The 23,950-nt window shown below is 44.9% G+C and overlaps 1 protein-coding gene across 2 annotated transcripts in view; it reads right to left on the reverse strand.

Moving 5' to 3' along the window:
• Positions 1–23,950, reverse strand: part of LOC144768339 (embryonic polyadenylate-binding protein-like) — a 573,566-nt gene that overhangs the window by 110,897 nt on the left and 438,719 nt on the right. For both annotated transcript variants that reach the window (XM_078651918.1, XM_078651920.1), the window contains one exon: positions 18,805–18,892. In XM_078651918.1, the coding sequence (XP_078508044.1) occupies positions 18,805–18,892 (88 nt within the window). The remainder of the gene's footprint in view (positions 1–18,804; positions 18,893–23,950) is intronic.

Consider the following 23,950-nt stretch of genomic DNA (forward strand, 5'->3'; position numbering starts at 1 on the left):
AAGCAGAGTTGAAAATAAAGACTTCTTTGAAGAAAAGTAAAAATACTTGCAGATTGTAGAAATTTTGAAGAAAAAACTGAGCAGAGCTAAGGGAAACTCCCTTCACACGACGTGCGGTAGAAAATCTGAGGGCCTGAGCTTCTGAGGAGAAGGTTCTAGAGGGTGCGACAGCCTGATTGGCTGGAATTTGGACTATCATAACGACATGGATATGCCAGTAAAGTGATTCTCCCTCAACGCTTCCTTATGTGTTAATGTTCTATTGTACTTTCAAGCATTCTATTATTAAATTCAATTTTAATATTATCATTACTACTATGACATATTTTTATATATGTGATTTTTTTAATACTATTTTATGTACCGTGGGACTCCCACTCAGACGATGGGGAATATTCAAGCATGTGAATCTATGAAAGACACCCCAATACTGGAGATATATATATATATATATATATATATATATATATATATATATATATATATACATATATATACATATATATATATATATCTCTGAGCAAATGTCCCAAGACGGGAGGAGCAGCTGAATAGCTGGTGCTGGCGGCGAGGTTCGGGACACACTCGCAGTTATGCTGTAGCAATAAACCTTTATCTCAAAGCAGGATCTTTGAGATAAAGGACAAAATAACTTGTGAATCTCAGTTCGTGGTGTATCAGATACAATGTTTTTGTGGTAAGAAATATATTGGCTATACAGTCTGCCCGCTCAAGAAGAGAATTTTAGAGCACACAAGAGCTATCCAAAACAACGATTTCAGTTACGCAACAGCGAAACATCTAAAAACTCAACCGGGCAAAACCTGGAAAGACATGAAATATGCTGGAATTGCCATGGTGAGCGAAAATGAAAGGAGGAGATCGTACTAAAAAACTGAGACGCCTCGAATCCAAACTTATAATACGATTCAAAACAAGAAACCCGTGGGGACTGAACGGGGATGAAGAGTTACACGTACACCTGTGAAGTCTAAGACTTTTTGAATCAATTAAGACTGTATAAAATTTCGGGACAAAAATGTACTTTTTGGGTGACAACTCGTGTCACTTTGAAATCATTGAAAATGTGGCTGAACTAGAATAATGAAATACATGCGGTATAGATATTGATTCTTCAATTATTCGCGGTGTTAGTAAACCGTGGTGACAAAATAAACGATACTTTTGGATTAAAGCCAATTAAAAGGCACTCAGCCATAATAAATCATAGTGACTCAGTCCTTGACCACTTAATTTTGCGCGTAATTCGCTAAGAATTGCGAGTATGACCCTCAACTGACTGATGGTCTCTAAATGCGCATATTTGTAAATGTAAATCATGACAAAACATCCTTCAGTATCGTGGACTGTTGTAAACCGGTATTACGAAATGCCACGACAAGTACAAAGTAAACTTAAAACGACTGAGCCCACAATGCATCATTATAAGCCAAGTGGCGACCCAAGTATAAATACCAGACACAAATGATGGACAATTGTTTGTAACCGTGACCAGGGACAGAATATGTCCGAAACGTATATATATATATATATATATATATATATATTCCAAGAAGTTCGGAATCAACCCAGCATCCGCTCGCGGACCACGAAAATTGAAAAAAGCCACAAACTCTGTGCAGTCGTTTCCAGTGTCGTTTATTCTGTGAATAACAGCCCACCAGTCGCCATGACGCGTTTCGCCTCAGCCGAGGCTTGATCACATGTCATGTTAAGAAGAAAGGAAGTGACATAAGTAGTGTGCAAGGTCACATGGTCAAAGAAACATCCTTTCACAGATTTAAAGTGGTATTCACCAATTGCATAAAACAAGAGGGGAAGGAAGAAGGGAATGTAGGGCATAGTGCCCTCATATTACGATGTTCACAAATTAAGCATAAGCTTGAATCAAATTGTATCCAATCATAATTTGCATGAATTTGCTAACATAGTCTTCAAATAATTCTCAAAGCTATCAAAGAACAAAAGCATATACAAAATCATATACATAATTAATTAAGAATATTTCTACAAAAGAAATGTAGTTTCCTTAAGACCATATTCCAAATTTCATATATTTACACCACATCTACAAAATGTTTTGTTGTCTTTTTGGTTTTCCTATAAAGAAAAATTCAAAAAAACAAAAGCAGATTACTTAATCTCGACGGGTTATTCAACCTTCTGCTTATTAAAATTTATAAACATCAGTTAAAATTTGCAATCCATAGCTGTTGAAGACAATAAATGATATTCTAAATGCAAATCATGATTTAGTGAAAATGATATCACAGTGGATAATCGCAATGTTTAATCTCCCTCTAAAAATCTGGATCCCATGTACCTCACTACTTTCTACCTTATACTTCCTTGGGGGTCGTCAATTTGGATATTTCTAAAGTGACAGTGCATTAAAATTAAATCTATTATTTAATAGATTTTCAAACAATATTCAGGCTGCCAAATATGCATATAAAAGAAGGAAAAATGTCTTATTGCCCATCAAACACCCTGGTACCAGCAAGACTCATTTATATCTCCATGGTTGATTATAAACATGTATAGAGATCTTCACTACAATTTAATCCCCCAGGCGGCTTGCTGTTGAGTTCGAGGATATATCTTGTTTCTAAGAGACGTAATTTCCCATCTCTATTTCCTCCCCTCCTCAGTGGTAGAACAGAGTCCACCAGATAATATTTCAGCAGATCTGGGAAGTGTCTCGCTACCGGATAAGACTGATCTTTCCCTGAAATTGCCCGCAGATGCTGAAGGATGCGCTTGTGGGCAGGGAGACGAGTACTCCCAACATACTGTAATCCACATGGGCACAGTAGTATATACACCACGAATTCAGTCTTGCATCCCAGTTTCTGTTTAATGGCAATTGGAGTGTCTTGGAAGGGACTAGTAAAATGGGTTTTATTAATGGCGTGCTTGCAGGCTTTGCAAACCTGGCATTTTTTAAAACCTGTGATTCGTTCCCACCATTTCTTGGGAACGTCCAAGGTATTGCTGACAATAGCACTGCCTAATGAAGGGGATTTCCTAAAGGTGATCTCAGGTCTATTTCTCACTAGATCGCCAATGACTGGATCACCCTTAACCAAATTCCAGTTCTTCGAAAAGATTTTGCGGATTTCAGCATGTTGCTGGCTATATGTCACAATTGCCCTGCATTGCACCTTTTCATCTGTTACAGATAAAGTTTCAACTGTATTGCCAATAACATGACAGTTCCCCAATAGTTGTTCCCGGGTCAGTTTGCCTGTCTTATTTATAGCTTCGTTTATCACTTTATGGCTGTAACCCCTCTCCAAAAAACGCACTTTACACATATCTTGAGCCAATATGCATTAGTTGTCAGTACTGCAAATGCGTTTAATGCGCAGCATCTCCCCATAGGGGATGCTGCAAATTAAGTGGCGCGGATGATTACTTGAGGCATGCAGCAGCGTGTTACCGGCGGTAACCTTCCTGTGTAGTTTTGTTTCCAGTTTGTTTTTATCCTTGTCAACATACACTTCTATATCTAGAAACTGCACTGAACAGTCGCTTATGGTTGAAGTAAATTCCAAATTCATATCATTGATATTCAATTTCGCAACAAAATCCACAGCACTCTCCATTGAACCCCTCCAGACAAAAAATAGATCGTCTATGTATCTGAGGTATAGTACTACATTTTGTTAAACAGTCGTTCTGTGCTGTCCCATGAGGGTCTGCTCCTCCCACAGCCCCATATGTAAACACGCGAAGCTGGGGGAGAAGCAAGACCCCACAGCCACCCCTCTGAGTTGCTGATAGGCTTGGCCACCAAAAGTAAAGAAATTCTGTTGCAAACATATTTGTAACATTCCCATAAGCATTCTGTTATGTTGTGCGTTATAAAAAGGACGTTTGTCTAGAAAGAATTGGACCGCCTTCAATCCATCCATATGTCTTATGGAGGTATAGAGAGAACATATGTCCAATGTCATCAATATATAGTTCTCATTCCAGCAAAGTTGAGACAAATTACATAGGAAATCTGTTGTATCTCTTATATACGAGTTCAATCCTTTAACCCATTCTTGTAAGAAATAGTCAATGTACCTTGAAAGGTTTTCTGTTGCACTGTTGATAGCCGAAATTATTGGCCTTCCAGGTGGAACAAGGGAATCTTTGTGGACCTTTGGCAAAAGGTAAAACGTGGGTATCACCGGGAATTCCTTTTTCAAAAACCTCAGTTCATCCAGTGTGATTAACCCACTACTGCGCCAGCCAACAAGTTTAGCATTGAGGTCATTCCAGGCCGTTTTGATTATGGTGATGTTGATCTTGCGGTAGCACGATATGTCACCTAGCTGTTTTTCTGCTTCCGCTAGGTATTTATCACGCCCCCAAAGGACAATGTTGCCCCCCTTGTCAGCTTGTTTTACCACCAAGTTCTCATTTGATTTTAGTTTCTTAATCAGCAAATTATAGCACTGGTTTTGTCTTGCAATGGCTTGGCTCTTCTTATTTGTGTTGATATATAATTTTTTAAGATCCTCCGCCATTAGATCCGGGTAGATGTCTAAGTTGTCATGAAGGGAGATGGGGTTAAAGGTGAATTTGGGCTTAAATGGTGTCCGGGACACATTAGGTCCAATAGGTGTATCCGACAACATAGGGAGTGATGTCTCTCTTTGTTCATTTTCCAATTCCCAAATTTCTTCAAAGGAGGGAACATCTCCCACTGTTAATAATGTGGGACTCGCTGGAGTATCTCCAATGGCCTTTTTGTTTGGTCGGAGACGGTGAAATTTGGTTAATTTTAATTTTCTCACAAATCTGTAGGCATCCATACGCGTTCCCGCATAATCAAAGGAACGTGGCGGACAAAAAGAAAGTCCTAAGCTCAAGATTTTTGTTTCTTTGGGGCTCAGGATAGTGTCTGTCAGATTTATTATTGAGGGGGACCCTGTTGGTTCCCTCGCTTTTTGTTTGACCATCTTCGTTGATTTTTCTTTGCCCCACCACTTCTTTTTGTGGCATCGTCTCCGCTCTGCCCGCTTGCGGTTCGCCCTTGCCCGGCTTGTGAGAATTTGACTCTTGGTCTCAGAGTCCCTCGTCTGGCGTCGCATAGGCGTTTTACCTCCTGTGCAGGAGTGAGTGCGATAAACCCCACCGGAGTGTTGCGTTGCTCTGTGTCTACATCGCTTCCCTCTGTGGAACTCAAGCTGATAGAAGAAGTTGCACTTACATTGCCTTTTGTCACATTTCCAAGACTGCCAGTTCCAGAGTTATTCCCTATATTTTCGAACTTGCGGGCGAACCTAAAAATATGGCCGTTTAAATAATCCAGTCGGTCTCTTTCAAATTTAAAAGCTTTGCGCTTCTTTATAATTTCCTCCTCCTTGGCAAGTCGAGATTCCATTTCCTCCCTCATCTTCTTCATGATTGCTTCACTTTCCCCCAGTTCTTCCAGTTCCAATTCCACTGCTTCGACCTCTTTTTGAATTTTTACTCGATCACTCTCGGCAAATTCCACCAGAATCGCCATGAGCTTAGCCGAGCATTCTAGATTGGTCGTTGCCCACTTCTCTAGCATAAGTGGATCGGGTCCGTCATAACTGGGCGCAAGGGTGATTCTCAGGCCACGTGGCACGCGGCCAACCTCCAAGTACATTGACAGCGATTTATTCTCCCACCATTTGGAGATTTCCTTTTTCATCAGTTTTTCCAATTTGCGAAACAAATCAAGAGTATATATATATATATATATATATATATATATATATATATATATATATATATATATATATATATATTTTTTTTTTCTCTGTTGAGACATGTACCTTGATTAAGAGACTGCTTTCTCTATGCCTGTGCATTTATTGAAAAATGATCCAGTATCAATGGTATGAAACAGATGAAAATGTTGTGAAAATAAAATACAAAAAAAACTTTCTATATATATTTCTATAGTAGGGTGTTATTTTTTCTGTGGGACAGCTCCGATATGAATATGTTAGAAGGGGTTTATTGTTGTATATTTGGTTGTTTTTCCCTGGTTTTCCCCTTGATATTTGCTTCACAGGGACCGGTCTCTCTTGTGTATAATTGGTCTACAGCATTCATAACTTGATAAAATTGCGGTACACCACATGGGTCTTTTCATGCTCCCTCCTGCACTTCACAATATAGATTTTAAATGATGAGTAATACATTTTCTAAACGTAAATGTGACGCAGTATGCAAGAAGCATGTCTTGGTCCATGACTGACAAGACTGCTTTGTGTTAGCGTTATTTAACTCACTAAGATGGTACGGTCAGCAAAAAAAAAAATACATTGCCTGAGTTCTCTTTTGCTTACAAACTTCGCAAAGGACCAAAAAGAAAAAAAAAAAATGTTTGCACATGCACCTACTCCATTGCCAAAAGTTCAGGTTTAGAAAGGGAAACTTCAGTGATAATGTACCCAACCTGCGACCATGGTTATATGCTTTTAAAAATACCCAGGCTCTAATAAGAAGATTTTGCATGACTTTACACTACACCACAAGCCATCTTCTTGTGCAAAAGGTTAGATGGTGCATATGGCATATATATTTCTTGACTCAGAGAAAGGATGAATCTCTCAAATTCAATAAAGGATGGAGCTTTGTCACTTGTGAATGATGAGAAGACCATTTTTCAAAAAGATATACAGTGTGGCACATAATGGCCCGGATAAATTAACACAGCGCACGAGACACCACTGTTTGCATAGAGTAAAAATAACTAATTATGTTCGAATACTGTAGCAGTCATTGAGTATTAGAAGATCGCAATAATGTACTTTCCATTTCATCTGACATTTTCTCATGTATAAATATATTACTGGTTTTTATTGAAAGCTTGCCATAACTAAAATATAGCTATCTCATCTAAGTAATATAAAGTAGGCAGTGGTCACTAAGTTCACTCAGGGTAGCACAGCACCTAACAAAAGGTATTAGACCAAGAAGCGCATGCATTCCCAACAGTGCACAGATGGGTCTTATAGCCGGTAATCACATTTTAGGGTGTTCCAGTAGTCCAGGCACAGCACTTACAAGGTCTTCAGGCCGTGTTAGATGAACTTCTTCAAACGATCAAAAGGAAACACATCAGATCAAATTTAATAGCAAGGCTGATCCATCTGTACAAACCTTTCTGTAGTAGGGGATCTCTGTGTATAGTCCTAATCTAGTGAATAGTCCCGCCCATGTGCGTGGACCCCGGAGCAATCAAAAATAATCTCTTAAGGTCCAGCGCAAAACACCTGTTGTCAACCCCTAGATTTAAAAAAAGCACGTTCCGGAGGAAAAACTTTCCAGGTATGTGCCTCATCCCAATGGAATAAACTCCGATTTCCATTCGGATGATTCAGGAGGAGATGCCTTTTCGAAAAGCACTAAAACCCTTCCTCTTTGGTTAAAATCACGGATGTAAGACACAGCAAACCTGCAGAAGCGCCGGGACACCCCGTTGGGGTAGCTGCGCGCTATATAAAACACACTAAATAAATAATAAATAAATAAGGTATCGAAAAATGCAGAACTGCACAGACACTTAAGAGAGAATTAAAGACAGATAATGCAGCCTATATCCACAGGCTACACGGTCCAGTACTTCAACTAGAAATTCCACCAAAAATCCACAAACAGCACAGCCTGTCCAGATTTCTCTTGCTTTAACAGCAAAACACCTCTGGAATGATAGAGAGGAAGACATGGACAGACAAGCCCCATAGGCTGCCATTATGTGGCTCAGAACAGGATACTGTGCCTTTAAGAGAACTTTCCAGAACTTCACAGTATCCCAGAATGCACTGCAGGTCCCTTTTACTTTCAGTTCTTTTTTCCGGCTCCTGCAAGGAGGACCTTGGAGCATTGAGCTCTCCCTTTTCAAGGGTTTATTGGTGATTTTTCACTTTTTTTCAAGTTCTTGGAGTACTTTTCTGAAGTACTTTGGTGGGTTTTCTTCCCGTTTGTCTTTTGGTGCACTCTTTGATTGTCAATATGCCTGCATTATTCGACAAATGTCCAGAGTGCCCCAGGAAGAAGGCCAAATCGGACCCACACGAGGTTTGTATCATCTGCCTTCCCTCATCTCATGTTCCAGAGGAGTGTGACATTTGTCAGGGCTTTTCTAGCAGGACCCTGAGGGATAGAATGAAGATCAGACTACAGGGCCTGGAGGACAGAAGGCTGAAGGCACAAGGTGGGTCTGGAGGGGCTTCCTCTGCCCATGCCGAGGCCTCTGGGGGGCTCCCCAGGGGCAGGAAGACCAGCAAGCGTCCCCATTCTCCGTCTGTCGATTGCACCGACTACGGCGTCGAGAGGGATGACTGCAGTCTGTTCCCCGTCTCCCCAGGGCTCTGGGTCGAAGCGGCGTCGAGGGAACTGAACAGACCGCCGTCGAGATCTCCGGTGACGATTTCGTCGTCGTCCTCGTCGGAGTCGTCGTCAAGTAATCGACGTCGAGAGGCCCGGCGTCGGCGCTCGCCGCCGAGGCGACACCGCCGTTCGCTGTCGGCGAAGAGGAGAAGGTCGTCGTCGAGAGGATCCTTGTCGTCGAGGAGAAGATCGCCGTCGAGGGGCCGACGCTCGCCGTCCGGTCGCCGTTCTTCGACGCCCAGAAGGCGCGGAAGGAGTTCTGGCGCCAGGAGTCAGTCTAGCAGGCGCCAGGTGCCTAGGGGAGACTCGCCAAAGGCCCAGCCTAGAAAGGAAGGCGGATCACCGGGTTCGGTGTACTCAGTGGTGTATACCCCTTCTAGGAAGAAGTCTGTTATGCCCCCTCCTCTCTTGCCTCCGCTTCCACCACTTCCATCGCGTCCTCAACCTCTACCTCAACCTCAGCTGCCGGCAGACAAGCCGCCTCCGATTCCTCAGAGGTCGGTCTCACTGCCCCGATATCCGACTCCTCCCAAGGGGACCCCTCGGCCGAGGGCCCCAGCCAAGCCAAAGTCGCCCGCCCCCATGGAACCGGCGGATCGATCGAAGCCAAGGAGGTCGCGATCACGCTCCGGACGGAGGGGGAGATCGAGGAGTCATCACAGATCCTACACTAGGTCAAGAAGGCGCCATGGGAGGCGCCGATCACGGTCCCGCACGGACTCTTCCAGGACCAGGACCTATTCACCGACTTTGTCGGAATCCCAGGGGACAAGAGTGTCTCCTGTGGACGACATCAGCACGTTCCAGGATGTTCTCCTGAGGGGTGCAGCAAAATTGGGAATCACGGTGACTGCTTCAACACCCACGACGTCCGTGATTTTTTAGACTCTTCATAAGAAGCATTTGTCTCGCCCTTTACTACCGCTAGTATCAGGATTGGTAGAGCCTGCGGAGGAGCTGTTCCTCACACCAGCAGCGACGAAGGCCGCTCCCTTCCGGCTCCCTAAGAAGTACAGGGCCCCGGATTCGGACCTGGCTTTTCTGCGGATGGATCAGATTCCGGATTCCGTTATAGTGACGGCGGCCAGGAAACAACATTCTACCTCCCAGTCTTCTACTGTGCCTCCTGATAAGGAGAGCCGATGGATCGGTTCAGCTGGCAGGAAGGCCTGTGGGACGGCATCTACGGCCATGAAGGAGTCTAGCGATGCGGCTCTGCTAGGGCGGTATAATAGTGCCCTGTGGGAATCCCTCCAGCAGTTCACAGAACTCCTGCCACGAGAGAAGGATGATTTTCAGGAGATCCTGAAGGAGGGGATGCTGGTATCGAACCAGGTCATCAGCGCGGCTGCTGATGTATCTCTTTTGGCGGCCCATGGGTACTGTCATGGGATCAACCAACGGCGCCATGCTTGGCTTAGGCTCACATCACTCAAGCCGGAGGCTCAGCAGCGGGTGGCCAATCTGCCCTTCTCAGGGGAAACCCTGTTCGGCAAGCATGCGGACGATGAGATGGCCCGCATGAAAGCAGAGGCCGAGACCCTGACGGCGGTTGGGTTGGAGAAGCCCAAAGAAAAGAAGGCCTACCGCCCGTTCCAGAGACGGTTCGGGGCACAGGGCAGAGGGCGAGGGCAGGCTTCGGGACAGCAGCAGCAACAACAGGAGCTGTTCCGGAGGCCCTTCCAGAAGCGCCAGAAGGGTAGACGAGGCCAGCAGTCCTCTACAGCGAACAAAGGCGCAGCCGGGTCTCGACCCTGAGCGGTTACTTCCCCTACATCCGTTACCCGCTCCGGTGGGGGGGGGGGGGAAGCGTTCAATTTTTTCTGGCAGAGTGGAGAAAAATTACTCAGGACAAGTGGGTGCTGAATATTGTTTGCAATGGATACAGTCTTCGGTTCAACAGCCCGCCTCCATCAATTCCACCGGTCAGCTCGCAGTTTCAACTGCGCGAGCTCCAGGCGGAGGGAGATATCCTGTTAAGGAAAAGGGCGATAGAAGACGTGCCTCTGTCTCAAAGAGGAAGAGGTCTGTACTCCCGGTTCTTTCTGGTTCGCAAGAAGGACAAGAACGAGTTCAGGCCCATTCTGGATTTACGACAAGCAAACAAGTGGATTCGCAGAGAGAAGTTTTGCATGCTGTCGTTGCATCAGATTTATCCTCAGCTGCAACAGGGAGACTGGCTATGTGCTATAGACCTACAGGATGCGTACTTCCATGTGCCCATTGCACACAAACACAGGAAGTTCCTGCGATTCCAAGTCAGCGCCAATCATTATCAGTACACAGTACTGCCATAAGGGCTGAAGTCTGCGCCCAGAACATTCTCAAAGTGCATGGCAGTGGTAGCTGCACACCTAAGGAAGAACAAGGTGTTTGTCTACCCGTACCTGGATGATTGGTTGATCAAGGCCTCCTCCTTCTCGGAAGCTCAAGCGCACTTCCGGAAGACGTGCGTTCTCTTGAACAAGCTGGGGTTGCACATCAACATGCCCAAGTCTGTCCCGACCCCGGTCCAGTGCATACAGTACTTGGGAGCCTCCATCAATATGCTGTCAGCAAGCGTGTCTCCTTCGGAGGAGAGACGATTATCACTCCTTCGGAAGGCTCAGGCTCTTATGACCGCTCCATCTTCAACAGTGAGGACGGTGTCTTCTCTACTGGGGTCGATGGCCTCTTGTATCTTCCTCACGCCACACACGCGGCTGCACATGAGACCATTGCAGGAGTGCTTGGAGGATCAGTGGGATCAGAGGAAAGGATCTTGGGACGACAAGATACGACTGTCTCTGCATGCTCTTCAGTCTCTGAGGTGGTGGTGTTCAGCGGAGAATCTCCTCAGAGGGGGTTCCCTTCCACAAGGACATTCCCACGCAGACTACCGTGACGGATGCATCGCTCCACGGCTGGGGGGCGCACTCGGAGACTTACAGATTCAAGGGACGTGGACCCTGACTGAGTCCACGTACCACATCTATTTCCTGGAACTCAGAGCTGTTCACTTGGCACTGAAGGCCTTTCATCCGTCCTTCCGGACCAACTCTCTGCTTGTTCAGACGGACAATACAACCACGATGTATTACCTCAACAAGCAAGGGGGGTCGAGATCGCGCACTCTGTCGCAGGAGGCGCAGGCGATCTGGCACTGGCTCCTTGCACAGAGGACTGACTAGAACGGCCACCCATCTACCAGGGGTGCAGAATGTTCAGGCAGACGCACTGAGCAGACTGATTCAGGAAAACCACAAATGGGTCATAAACGACGAAGTACTAGGAGAAGTCTTCGCAAGGTGGGGGACTCCAGACGTAGATCTGTTCGCCACCGCCGAAAACAGCAAATGCCGAGACTTCGCCTCCAGGTACTACCAGCCGGGGACGCTGGAGAATGAGTTATGGATCAACTGGTCGAACAGCTTTCAGTACGCTTTTCTACCCATTCCCCTGATTCAGACGGTGCTCATCAAGCTGTCCCGGTCCAGGGCGCGGATGATCCCGATTGCGCCGGAATGGCCCAGGCAGTGGTGGTTCACGGACCTGCTTCACCAGTCTCTCCTTCCTCACATACGGCTGCCGTGCAGGCCGGACCTTCTCACGAAGTTCGGGGGCAGATGTTGTGAGAAGTTGGCCTGATATATGATGCTCACTAGTTCTAGTGATCACCTTGTATCAGTCCAAACAACCCTTATGGTGATTGGTTGTAAGTCAACCTTATAGACCAGCTATCCTAATAGTAGCATGGACAGAGCAGTCTTAGGCTAACCTCTTTTGGCATGTGAAGCCAGCTATTTTACCACATATAACCCCTTGAATACCAGATGAAAGGACACCACACAGGTTGTTATGAAAATAAACAATATATTTATTAATAACAAACACCTCTGAACTCTTTATGATATCAGAGGGCTAAGCACATGACAAGACTCTTAAGAAAAATACAGCAAGTCGCACAAATTACAATGGTGCACGACAAACCATATACTAAGTGAATGGTATAAGGAAATCGATAGAGGAAATGAAGATGCCCAGAGGCTGTAGGATCGTTGGGACTACACTACCCTAACCTTAGGTAAGTAGCAGGAGGCCCACGGGACGCGTGTGCAGAGTGTGAACTCACACGCGAGATGCGGAACAAAGTCAATGGGCAGAACAAATTACGAAAAGGTAAGTAAAAGACAGTTCCAACTAGTTACGACTAAAACGACAGGATACCTGGACACTAGGAGAGTCAATCTACCTATGAGCACCGAAATGCTCTCGTTACCTCACCCACGGGCTGCGGGTGCATAGGTGTGAAAGTGTGTCGGGTTTCCACGTCTAAGTCTATGGAGCCTTGAAGAAAGATGCTGCAGGCGACCAGGAGGAAGATGTCCGGTGCGATCCAAGGGTGGATTGAGGAAGAAGAGGACCTGAAAGCAGAGGGGACAGTGACTGGTGTGGAACCAGGAAGGAACCAGATGCTGTCGTCGCGATCAGGTGAAGAGTGGACGCTTGCCTCTGCAGCCACGTGGACCAGGAGGGGTCTTCTACGACCAGTATGGAGGCACGAGCTGTCCCGCGCAGGCTCTCGCTGTCGGCGGTGTTGGATCCGGAATTGGAGTCAACAGGCCTTGGCAAAGGCAACCCACGCGGTGAGTGGAAAAGGTGTCTGGTGCGGACCAGGAGGGTCCGGGGTGCTCCTCTTTTGGAAGGGAGCAAGGGCCAGTCTGGAGCAACCAGACCAGCGGTGTAGGTTTCTTCGGTCGTCATCTAGGAGGTCACTAGGCAGCCGGCAAGTGACCAGACAACACGTCGAGCAACAATCAAGCAAAAGAGCCTCACGCAGATCTCGTGGATGCTGGAGGGCTGGTCTTCTGTGCAGGAGCTGCTCGGGGCCGGGGTTTCTCAATCCCCAAAGCACTTACTCTAGGAGGCCTCTGAAGTCGTGCTGGAAGCGAAGTGCAGTTTTTTCAAGATGGCCGGTACCACGTGTCTCGTCGCACCCACGGGTCTCAGCTGTGCTGCAGATGTGGGTAGAGGTCGGAGAGGTCTGGGAGTCCGGGTCTCGTCGGGCTCTGAAGTCTGGTTCCGGCAGGAAGGACAACATGTGAACCGCTAGGACGCTTGATGGTGCCTGCAGTTGCAGGGTGGACACTCCTTGCCCACAAGGGAGATTTCTTCAGTCTTCTGTGGAGCAGAACGTCGAAGTCCAGAGTTTCTTCTTGTAAAGTTGTTCAGGATAATCTAATTTGGAATGGGACCAGCTCCTACCTTTATCCTGCTAAAGGGGGCTGCACTAGTGACAAGGTCCCTCCCATGGGTGGGACCAGGAAGGGGGGTGGTTACACCCCCTATCCTTTGTCCGGTATCGCGCCAGAGCTGGGGCTGGAGTGCCCGAGCAACTGGTTTGAACCGGGGTATGCACAGGGACACCTTGTGTGCCCCAGGCATGTCTCATTCCTTTCAGCCCTCCCTACCTCAATAATAAAATCCAGTCTGGGGTGGTGCTAGCACCTCCCAAGGCAGGAAACCCTTTTTCCAGGCCTCCCTCGCTGGAAGGACTCCCAGCAGCAGGAGGTCAGACTCGTGTCTGTGGTGGCAGCATCCATTTTGTGATGCTGAGGCTCTGCTTAACTTTAACCGGGGTTCACAGTTACATAGATGTCGTGTCCCTCTAAAAGGGTGGAATGCTACTCCCGTCGCCAGAACTGGTGAGGAGATAGTATTCCAATTCGTATGACACCTTACTCGACATGTTTTGATAATGCTATGCCAAAGTTAGCAATAACCGCGAGGATTATAATGCACTTAACAGTATATGGTATAGCGTTATCATGGAAACAGCTAAAGGACTTGGTTCCGAAAGCTGTAGACAGTGCTCTAGCATGAGCTGAGCCTGTCTCACATAATTCCAAGCACTCTGCCTTCAGGATTGATAAGGCCTGCCAAAGGAGTGTTTATAGGAGTATATGTGTCCATTTTGGGGTTAGATATAGGTATACTATATCTACAGCAGAGGGTGATTACACCACCTTGCCCCAGCTGTCTTACCAGCCAGTTGTGTCCGTTTAGATGGCCAGCCAGGGGTGGCATAATACATGCTGCAGCCCCTGGTAGGCCTTGGGTACACCTATGCCCTGGATACCTAAGGTACACGGTACAGGGGCTGATAAGGTGTCCCAATACCAATTGGTAAATGCACCTAAAGTACATGTGTGTCAATTTAGAGAGAGAACAGCGAGGCTGTGGGTCTGATTAGCAGACCCACAGCCAGGGAAAGTCGTAAACCAGTGAAGCAAAAAGCAAAAATCTGGGGTGACCATAGGTTTGCAGACCCTACTCTCCTACATATGTTGCACCCCAACCTCTCGTCTTTGAGTTTGGCGGCATGGCTCCTGAGATAGTGCAATATGGCCATTTGAATCTACCTGAAGATTGCATGGACATACTGAAGGAGGCTAAGCGACCTTCCACTAGGATTTCTTATGGTTACAAGTGGAAGAGATTTTGCATCTGGTGCAAGTCCAAGAACTATGACCGAACAACGTGTAAGGAAGATGTCCTCCTTCCGTATCTTCTACATCTGGCACAGTCTGGCCTTAATGTCCATTCCATTAAGGTTCATCTTGCTGCGCTGACTGCCTACAGGAAATGCCCTTCACAGACTTCCTTCTTTCAGATCCCTGTGATCAAAGATTTTTTGGAAGGCTTGAAGAAAGTGTTCCCTTATGTCCGGCTTCCTTCGCCTTCATGGGAATGGAATGTGGTGCTGTCCAGACTAATGAAGGAGCCTTTTGAACATATTCATAAGGCTTCGTTGCAGCACCTGTCCTGGAAGGCGGCGTTCCTCGTGGCCATTAAATCGGCCCGCAGGGTGAGTGAAATTCAGGCGTTGTGTTGTCAAGAACCTTATACTGTATTTCATGCTGCTAAGGTTGTAATGCGTACTCGCCCTAAATTTCTTCCAAAGGTTATATCTGATTTTCATGTTAACCAGACCTTAACTTTACCTATGTTTTTTCAGAATCCTTCCTCTCCAGCGGAAAGGTCCCTGCATTCCCTGGATGTTAGGAGGGTGTTGAAATTTTATCTGGATAAAACCAAGGATATTCGTAGTTCAGACCAATTGTTTATCAATTATGGATCAGTCAGGACGGGTGTTGCTATCTCTAAACAGTACATCTCGAGGTGGATTGTGTCCTGTATACAATTGTGTTACCAAAAGGCTAATAAGACCTTAGGGGGTAAACCTAAGGCTCATTCCACCAGGGGCAAAGCTGCCACGACTGCTTTGCTCCGTAATGTTCCAATTGCAGAAATCTGCAAGGCGGCCACTTGGAAGTCGGTCCATACCTTTGCTAAGCATTACTGCCTGGACACTGATGCCAGGGCAGACGCTCAGGTTGGGCAGGCTTCGCTGCGAAATCTGTTCGCACAGTAGTGGTGTTATTTCTCTTTTCTCCACCACTGCTTTGGTGTGGGGATGGGCTTGCCATTCTATTCACTAGATTATGACTATACACAGAGATCCCCTACTACAGAAGGAGTAGTTTCTGTCCTGTAACTGCAGTTCTGTAGCAGGGATATCTGTTATAGTCATAAGCGCCCGCCCTTCTCCCCGGTGGTGAGAGATATTCATGTAAGGAATGCTACAGGTCTGGCGTGTTACGCCTTCAAAAAGAACTGAAAGTAAAAAGGACATGCAGTGCATTCTGGGATACTGTGAAGTTCTGGAAAGTTCTCTTAAAGGCACAGTATCCTGTTCTGAGCCACATAATGGCAGCCTATGGGGCTTGTCTGTCCATGTCTTCCTCTCTATCATTCCTGAGGGTTTTTGCTGTTAAAGCAAGAGAAATCTGGACAGGCTGTGCTGTTTGTGGATTTTTGGTGGAATTTCTAGGAATATCTTTGAAATACTGGACAGTGTAGCCTGTGGATATAGGCTGCATTATCCGTCTTTAATTCTCTCTTAAGTGTCTGTGCAGTTCTACATTTTTCGACACCTTAAGAGATTATTTTTGATTGCCCGGGGGTCCACGCACATGGACGGGACTATTCACTAGATTATGACTATAACAGAGATACCCCTACTACAGAACTGGAGTTACAGGACAGAAACTACTCCTTCCTGCTCTAGAGTAGCTAACACCATCAAGTATTATCAGATGCCAGCGCCTTGTTGCCTACTCAGCTTCCATTACTTCATGGTTCTTACCTCCTGATAAAGATCTGGTAACATCTGGCATTCATTCAACGCCCATCACAACTTAACAAAATCTATGGCATTTAACCAGCACACTATAGTGTACAGTAGGGTCATTCAGCATCTACACAGACAGATCAGAGGACAGACAGGCCATATAGAAGGATAGCTCATCACTTCTTACTACACAAGTGACTCTTAGAAAGTGCTCAAACTATTTAGGCAGAAGATCCCTGGCACAGCCCTTCCCATATTATATTCCCTATTCCATAGACACAAAGGTATCAACAGCTGTGAAGAAATCAGCACCTCCTACTCAAGGATACACATACCCAGCACAAACAGAAGCCCCAAAGTTCAAACAGGACGGTCACATTAAATACAACTCCTCACTCATGCCCAACGGTCAGACTATATCCAAACATATGGGGTAGGGCAATTTACTAACCTAGAAGATGCATCATCTATGCCCTGGGACCACACCAGAACCATACACCGACAGCTCAAACAATAGGCACAATAATAATGGAAATATTATATCAGAAGGAGACTCTGGCATGGTCTGTAATGGAAACCCTAGATCCATCTGAAAGACGTCATACTTATGGCAGACTGGGGTCCCATTCATTAGGACAAAAGCACCTGCAAGGCAAAGAAGATTTGGGGGGGGGGGGGGGGGGGGGGGGGGGAGTGCTTGGGGGCGGGGTAGACTGAAGGGGATCATGAAATATCCACAGACATTACTGTGAAATAGGACAGCATGCTTTTATTCGCCCATGCGAAGGAACTGTTGACAATTATCCTCATCATGAACTCTCCAAGAACAGTGAGCACGGATTAAGTTTCTGAATTCGCAAGTCGACATACTAGTAGGGTGGATGATAGAAAAGAGTCACTTACATTATCTACAAAGCAAGAGCATACGTGAAAGTCAAATGCATGATTTTTAATCTGCAAAGGAAATCACAGCCTTTGGTGCAGCCTGTTACTATGGCCTGCACAGAAATTCGGGGAATATACTTTGTGATACCACCATGAAAGGGAGGTTTTTTGATGTAACTAGAACGCATCTTTCTTTCCCAATGCTTTTTTGTTGCTGCCATTGGTTTTGCCAATGCTTTTAAATTGTGCCAGCTTAAGCAAATCCAATAGTGGTAACAGGCTATCCTTGAAAGTGCATTTTCTTGGACACCAAATTGCATCACGACAAGCGTTCTGCAATTGGTGACCATCCTGAAAATACAAATGGTCGACCACTGCCACTAGTGGTAAGGAGTGTGAAATGGCTGGAGAGGGACAGTGGGAGAGCGGAGGCTAGGAAAGCCAGAGTGAAGAGAAAGGAGGGGAGGGGTAAGAGCCCGACACCCAACCACAGCACAGTAGTGCATAATTTGAGAAGGAGTGTAGGTGAGAAGATGAGAGTGGAGAGGTGTGGCTCACTGGTTAGAAGCGGCAGACCTGTAAGCAGAGAATGGCCCAGGACCAGGGTTCAATTCCCGACGCGGCAGGGTCTTGGACCAGGGTCAACGGACTCGATAATTCTCGCTTCAGTGCCTACTCTAACTAGGGATCACACTCGCCAACTCTGGGCATTAGCTTGCCTCATCTCTACAACGGCCCCCCACAGACGCCGGGGATGCCTGGTTTCACCCTGGAGATACCCAGAAAGGGACCATCTCACAGGGATAACCAGGACGGGTTCCCCAGCGGTCTACAGCGCCAGGACACTCGGGTAGAGTAACAGTGCGCTTTACAAGTATCCCACATTTACATTTATGACTTGGGGTAGAAGTAAAGAACTAGCACAAGCTCCAAGTTGAGAGCAAAAGAAAGAAGATTGAAACATATTCCCATAAAGTGCTATATCACAAATGAAAGTTGAAGAAAAAATAGCTACCCGACGTCAACAGTGGAAGGGTACAACTAATCCTATCAAAAGTACACAAGAATAGGAAGGAAAGCTATTGAATCAAAAGCCGGGAATTGGATTGGACTAGAAAACCATCCAATTAGAAGCAAAGAGGTTAACCAAATCATATATGATGTTGTATTGTATATAATGCAGACTGTAGGAAGGCAAAAACCTATAAATTGTGTTTTATATACTTTAAATGAGTGTTCCAAATTCCCCAGGCATCCCACTTATTGAGTACCTAAAAGGCAGTCTTAAAACGAAACGGATGTCCTTAAGGCAATCAACGCACAATTCTTTTTGAACATTTACAAACAAAAATACTCACGTTGCGGTCTACCTGGATGCGTTGTCCACCGAGGTCCTGGTCTGACAGAAGCAATTGGATTGGGACTGTAGAAAGCTCGGTTTTGTGGCTTAAAATGAAAGAATAAACAATTTGACCAAACTGATACATTCAATTTGTTTGCTGCATGGCAAGAATCAGCGCTCAAACTTTCAATACCCATTTGTGACTAATCATCAAGTCTTGCTGTTTCCTTTCTAGCCCAGTTGATGCCCTGACCTTCATCACACAAATTCACCAGTACAATATCTATAATTTTAAAAAGACAAACTGGTTAAACTGATCACAATTGGGCCTGGACATTTTGAAGGCTCTGCAGAATTCCAAATTCAAAATGCACTCGTTACGAACAGGGTGAAAAAAATATTTTGACCTAAGGGCTTTCTACAGGACTTGCACAGGAGATTTGAAAGCTATGGAAATCACTTACATATTTAAAGTCCTTGTTTCCCTGATGAAGTTGAGGCAATCCGAGGGCGAGTTTGTTTAAAGCATAATTCTAATGAGGAGTTTGGAAGATGGAGAATAGCACGTACCACGTGTTTTTCCCGTCCCCCACGTATGGAACAGCATTTTATATTTTGGGCTTCTTAAATATCACCTGCAGTGCCCAGTTCTCCACATTTTACCCTACTTCCGATTTAATCTACAAGAGTGCCAGCTTATCAAGCATTGCAGTTGGTTCAGTAGTCCGCAGAATCGTACATGGAGTGACTGATGCATTGTCTGTTAAAACTTATTTCCAGTACCACATTTCAAATTTTCTGCTCTTTCCTCCATGTAGAGAGCTTTTCGGGACCTCTTGATTGCAAATAGTACTTGTCAAGATTAATATGGACCTAAATCATACTTTTCTTTGTGTTCTGAATGAGAGCATTGTACGCAATGGATGTTATCAGTTTGGTACTTAATAAATATCAGTTGTGTTGGCTCTACATGATCCCCTGTATGTCTTTAGCCACTACTGCTTGAGCTGGCATAAACACTACACCTAGGTGCTAATCGAAAAGATGTAACAAACGAGGCCACCTCTTCACATGTTCTACTGCATTATGAGGACATATGCAAGTAGCTTGTCTACTCCGTCACATGTGGGACATTAGAGTCTAAAAGTAAACACTCTTCATTCAAGTGATCATTCGTTATATACAACGGTTGACCTATTTCATAACATTTCTGGGTATCTAGCACATTTTATGTTGATCTGACTTTACTCGCCATGGTCAATGCTTGTTTTTCCACTTTTTATTTTTGGATATATCGATTTTCACCTTTCTCCATTTTTTTAATGCCATTGACTTAAAGCATAGCTCAAATCATTACCTTCAATTTATCTATACACCATAGAGGCCGCTAGTTACATACTCCAATGATAGGCTTACTGATTTTTTTCTATAGCAATTAATTGACCACTATAAGCAAATGACTCCTTTGGAAACCTGGTCTTATTGTTTACGGAATACTAAGTCTTCTCTGTCCTCTTTTTACTCAGTCTGGTTTATCAAGAAAGGGACGATGGCAACTCTGGTGTTTGGTATTAGATGGGCGGCAACAACAATTCTTTAGGCACATCTTCATCAGTCACAATAACTTCAAGGTAATGATTTTGTCTCTCAGACTGCCCCTCCTTTTAAAGAAACTATTGCCACAAAACAAAAATGTACATTAAAACTTTGACATGGTGCAAAAAAAAAAAAAAAAAAAAAAAAAACATTTTAGTGAAGTGACCATGTTAGCCATACCACGTCTCCTCTTCAGATAGACCGAATATGCACAATAATTTAAATCAGAAGGAAAAGTTATTTACCTGCAATTCTAGTTCTACTCCAGGTGAATCCCCATCAAAAGCATAAGCAGTAAACTGTCCTATTGTGCACAGGAACCCAGAGCACATTTCCAAAATCTGTATAAATCCATACATATGCAAGTATGTGCAATGATTCTCAGGAGAAAAGTGCACTTTAGAAACAGAAAACACTGTCCTTATAGCCCAGTAACAGGTTAAAATTGGCCAAATTTGATTTTTAAAATACAAGCCAATTAAACCAAATAGTCACTAATCTAGCAAAAGTTGGCTAGACATGAGTAAAAAGGAGTACTGTGTCTTCAAGGGCCTCACCCTTCCATCTCTGTCCCATCATGTCCCACAGGATCCTGGGTGGCTCAGGAAAACGCTGTAAGCCCTCCTGTCCGGAAGGCAGAGGGATGCTTGTGACTTTGAAAAGATACTTGTTCCTGTAATCTTGGTGATCCTACGGGAGAATCCTTTTCATTCTCCTCTAGAATATCCTCATGAACAGTCCCAAACACTGAAGAGAATAGCAAGACCATCCTCAGTAGAAAAAGCAGTGCCATGACTCATCAGTGTAGCACTCAAACTCAGAACAAACCCTGCAAATGAGCAATACCTACTTACAAGTAAAGACTGAGGCCAAACGCATGTTGACTGGGAAAGACTGAAAGAGATACAGCAGCAAATCCGAATAAAAGAAGGACCGCATCCTGACAATTTAAGCAGCTAGGTAGTGGGAACAATTTGACTCGCAGCTGCTTAGTTTTATAGTACCCGTACACCCAGTTTTCTCACCGTATATAGCATTTCTGTACTTTTGTTTTATTTTCCTAAATTCCCTTCCTCTCATCCCTTTGTACTCATAGAATGCTCCAGATTCGATATGGGGCATCTCTTGAATTCCACTTGATGCTATAACTACTTCAGTGTCTACTGCTGCTCCTGAGCTCAGGGAAGGTCTGCAGGTACTTTCTGGGTTTGTTGATCAATGTCTCTTATGGAGCAGCAGGTAGATTAAATGGGGATAAGGTTCTGCTGTGGAACATTTGTATCTAGTCGTCGTTTAATTATCTGCATTTGCTCTAGTTAGACTATCTGTACCAGTGGCACGTGTGCTCTTTAACACTTTAACACTTTAGAGACACAGCGATGTGTAGCAACCTTAATTGCAGTGAGGAGTTTATAATCTTCAGTGTGCTTCTTGCTCTTTCTCCCTAATCCCAATATGCCCCTAACAAGAACCAGCAGGTCCCTCAATTCTAATCCCTCAGCTTTTATTTGGTGGACAGTCGTGGATTTGCATAGGGCCCCATTCTCTTCATCTTAAACAGGACCCTTCTGGATAGGGATAGGCGGACAAGAGAGCTAAACACCATCAACAATTACACAAACAGATTCCTTAAAGAAGCCTGACCTATCTGGGCACCTGGCATTAAGTCTGAATCAAGACAATAGTGTCTCAAATGTCGGAAAGCACCTCTATTCAGGGGTTTGAACACTCGGAGGGAGTAATATCTGTTGTACAGCAACTTCAACCTCGTGCCCTTCAATGTTTACATTTTAATTTTCTCCCAGTTTATTTCATCACTGGAATGGGACTGAATAGGGAAATCTCAGAAAATGCAAAGTTCAAAACACAATGGTGCACTTCCGGTGTAAGACCAGAAGTAGTACTTAATAGGAACCACATCTCAAACATAGCCAGTGACAGTTTCTAAACACTGGTAAGTTTTAAGAGTCTGCAGCAGTACTGATCACTTGGTTAGAAACAAGCATTCCTTTCTGCAGGACTTGCTAAAAAACCTTGCTGGTCTTCTCGTCGAGAAACCAGTGAAACACTCGGGGTCTTTGTTACTAAAGCTGATGTCTCCACAATCTTGGTTCTAACTGAATGCATCCTCAAACTCTTCTTGTTTAGTAGAACAGTGGAGGTAAACGCTACAGTATAGGATTTTCTGGCTGCAGAAACAAGGAATATAGAGAAGGATCTGTCTTGACAAAAAGATGGTCATGATCTGGCGTATACTTTTTCCTGAAGCTTTGATGGAATAGACTTCACAGAAATTTGATTCAGGAATAACTGGATCGCATGCTCCATAAGACTAGAGCCCAGAAACATAAGAGGTCTGGCTGAAGATCTCTGATGAAGAGTCTCAAAGATCAGAGTTGATTTTGTTAGGACAGGCATCATAATACTTAGTTACCCCTCTCCTCTGACAAGTACCTCATTGAATGTTAAGTCATCTACTGGAGACAGACAAGCAGGAGGAAAGTGTTGGAGTCACCCGTAGGAGGTTATTATAATTTGTATACCGCGCTACTACCCGTGGGTGTCTAGGCGCTTCCGGTTCTGCATACTGTGTCAGGAAAAGCTAGTTTCTAAAAAGTCATGTCTTGAGTATGTTTCATAAACTCAAGAAGGGAGGGAATCCTCCTAAGATAAAGTGAAAGGGAGTTCCATTCCTTGATGGTATTGTAGCTGAAACTCCTCCCACCCCAGTTTGTCCTTTTGAAACTGAGTGGGCATCAAGTTGGCATTGGCAGAACGTAAAGGTGTATTAGGAGAATACCAACTGAAAATGTCCCAGAGAAATTGTGGGCCTTCTCTGTGCATTGATTATATGCAGTGCACAGAGCCTTGAATGTAACAGTGCTGACCAACTGGCAGCCAATGCAAGTCCTGGATACCTGACCGAATCGACTGATATTTGGGAACGTCCAGGACTAATCTGGCGGTGGCGTTTTGCACCGCCTGCAACCTTCTGGGTAGGTTGGATTGGAGGTTGATATATAGACCATTACAGTAATCCAATTTTGATAAAACCAGGGAGGTCATCACTATTTTTCTGGTGTTTTTGGTAATAAATGGGAGAATCTTGCATAAGGTTCAAATGGTAAGGTATAAGGAAGACACAACCTTAGAGACCTGGGACTTAAAATTAAGTTTCTACTCTATAATGACCCCCAGATTTTTAGCTTTGGCTACTGGTGTGGAAGGTGGGCCAAGGATGTCTGGCCACCAAGCTGGCGACCACAGTGGTTAAAGATTTCCAAACACCCCCTCAGTTTTGCTTGAGTTCAACTTCAAGCAGTGCCTACTCATCCAGTTGTTCAGTGTGGTCATACAGTCATGTAGTTTGAGGGAGTATCTAACTTCCTTGTCCACTGTCGAAATTACCAACTAGCTGTCGTCGGCATAGGAATTAGGTCAAAACTTCTAATCAGAGGAGTGAGTTCGGAAACATAAATGTTAAAAAGCGTAGGGCTCAACGAGGAGCCCAGCGGAACTCCACAAGGCAAGACAAAGGGTGCTGACTTAAAATCGCCAAGGTGTAC

This window comes from Lissotriton helveticus, chromosome 7 (genome assembly GCF_964261635.1).
Source record: "Lissotriton helveticus chromosome 7, aLisHel1.1, whole genome shotgun sequence".
Classification (NCBI taxonomy): Eukaryota; Metazoa; Chordata; class Amphibia; order Caudata; family Salamandridae; genus Lissotriton; species Lissotriton helveticus.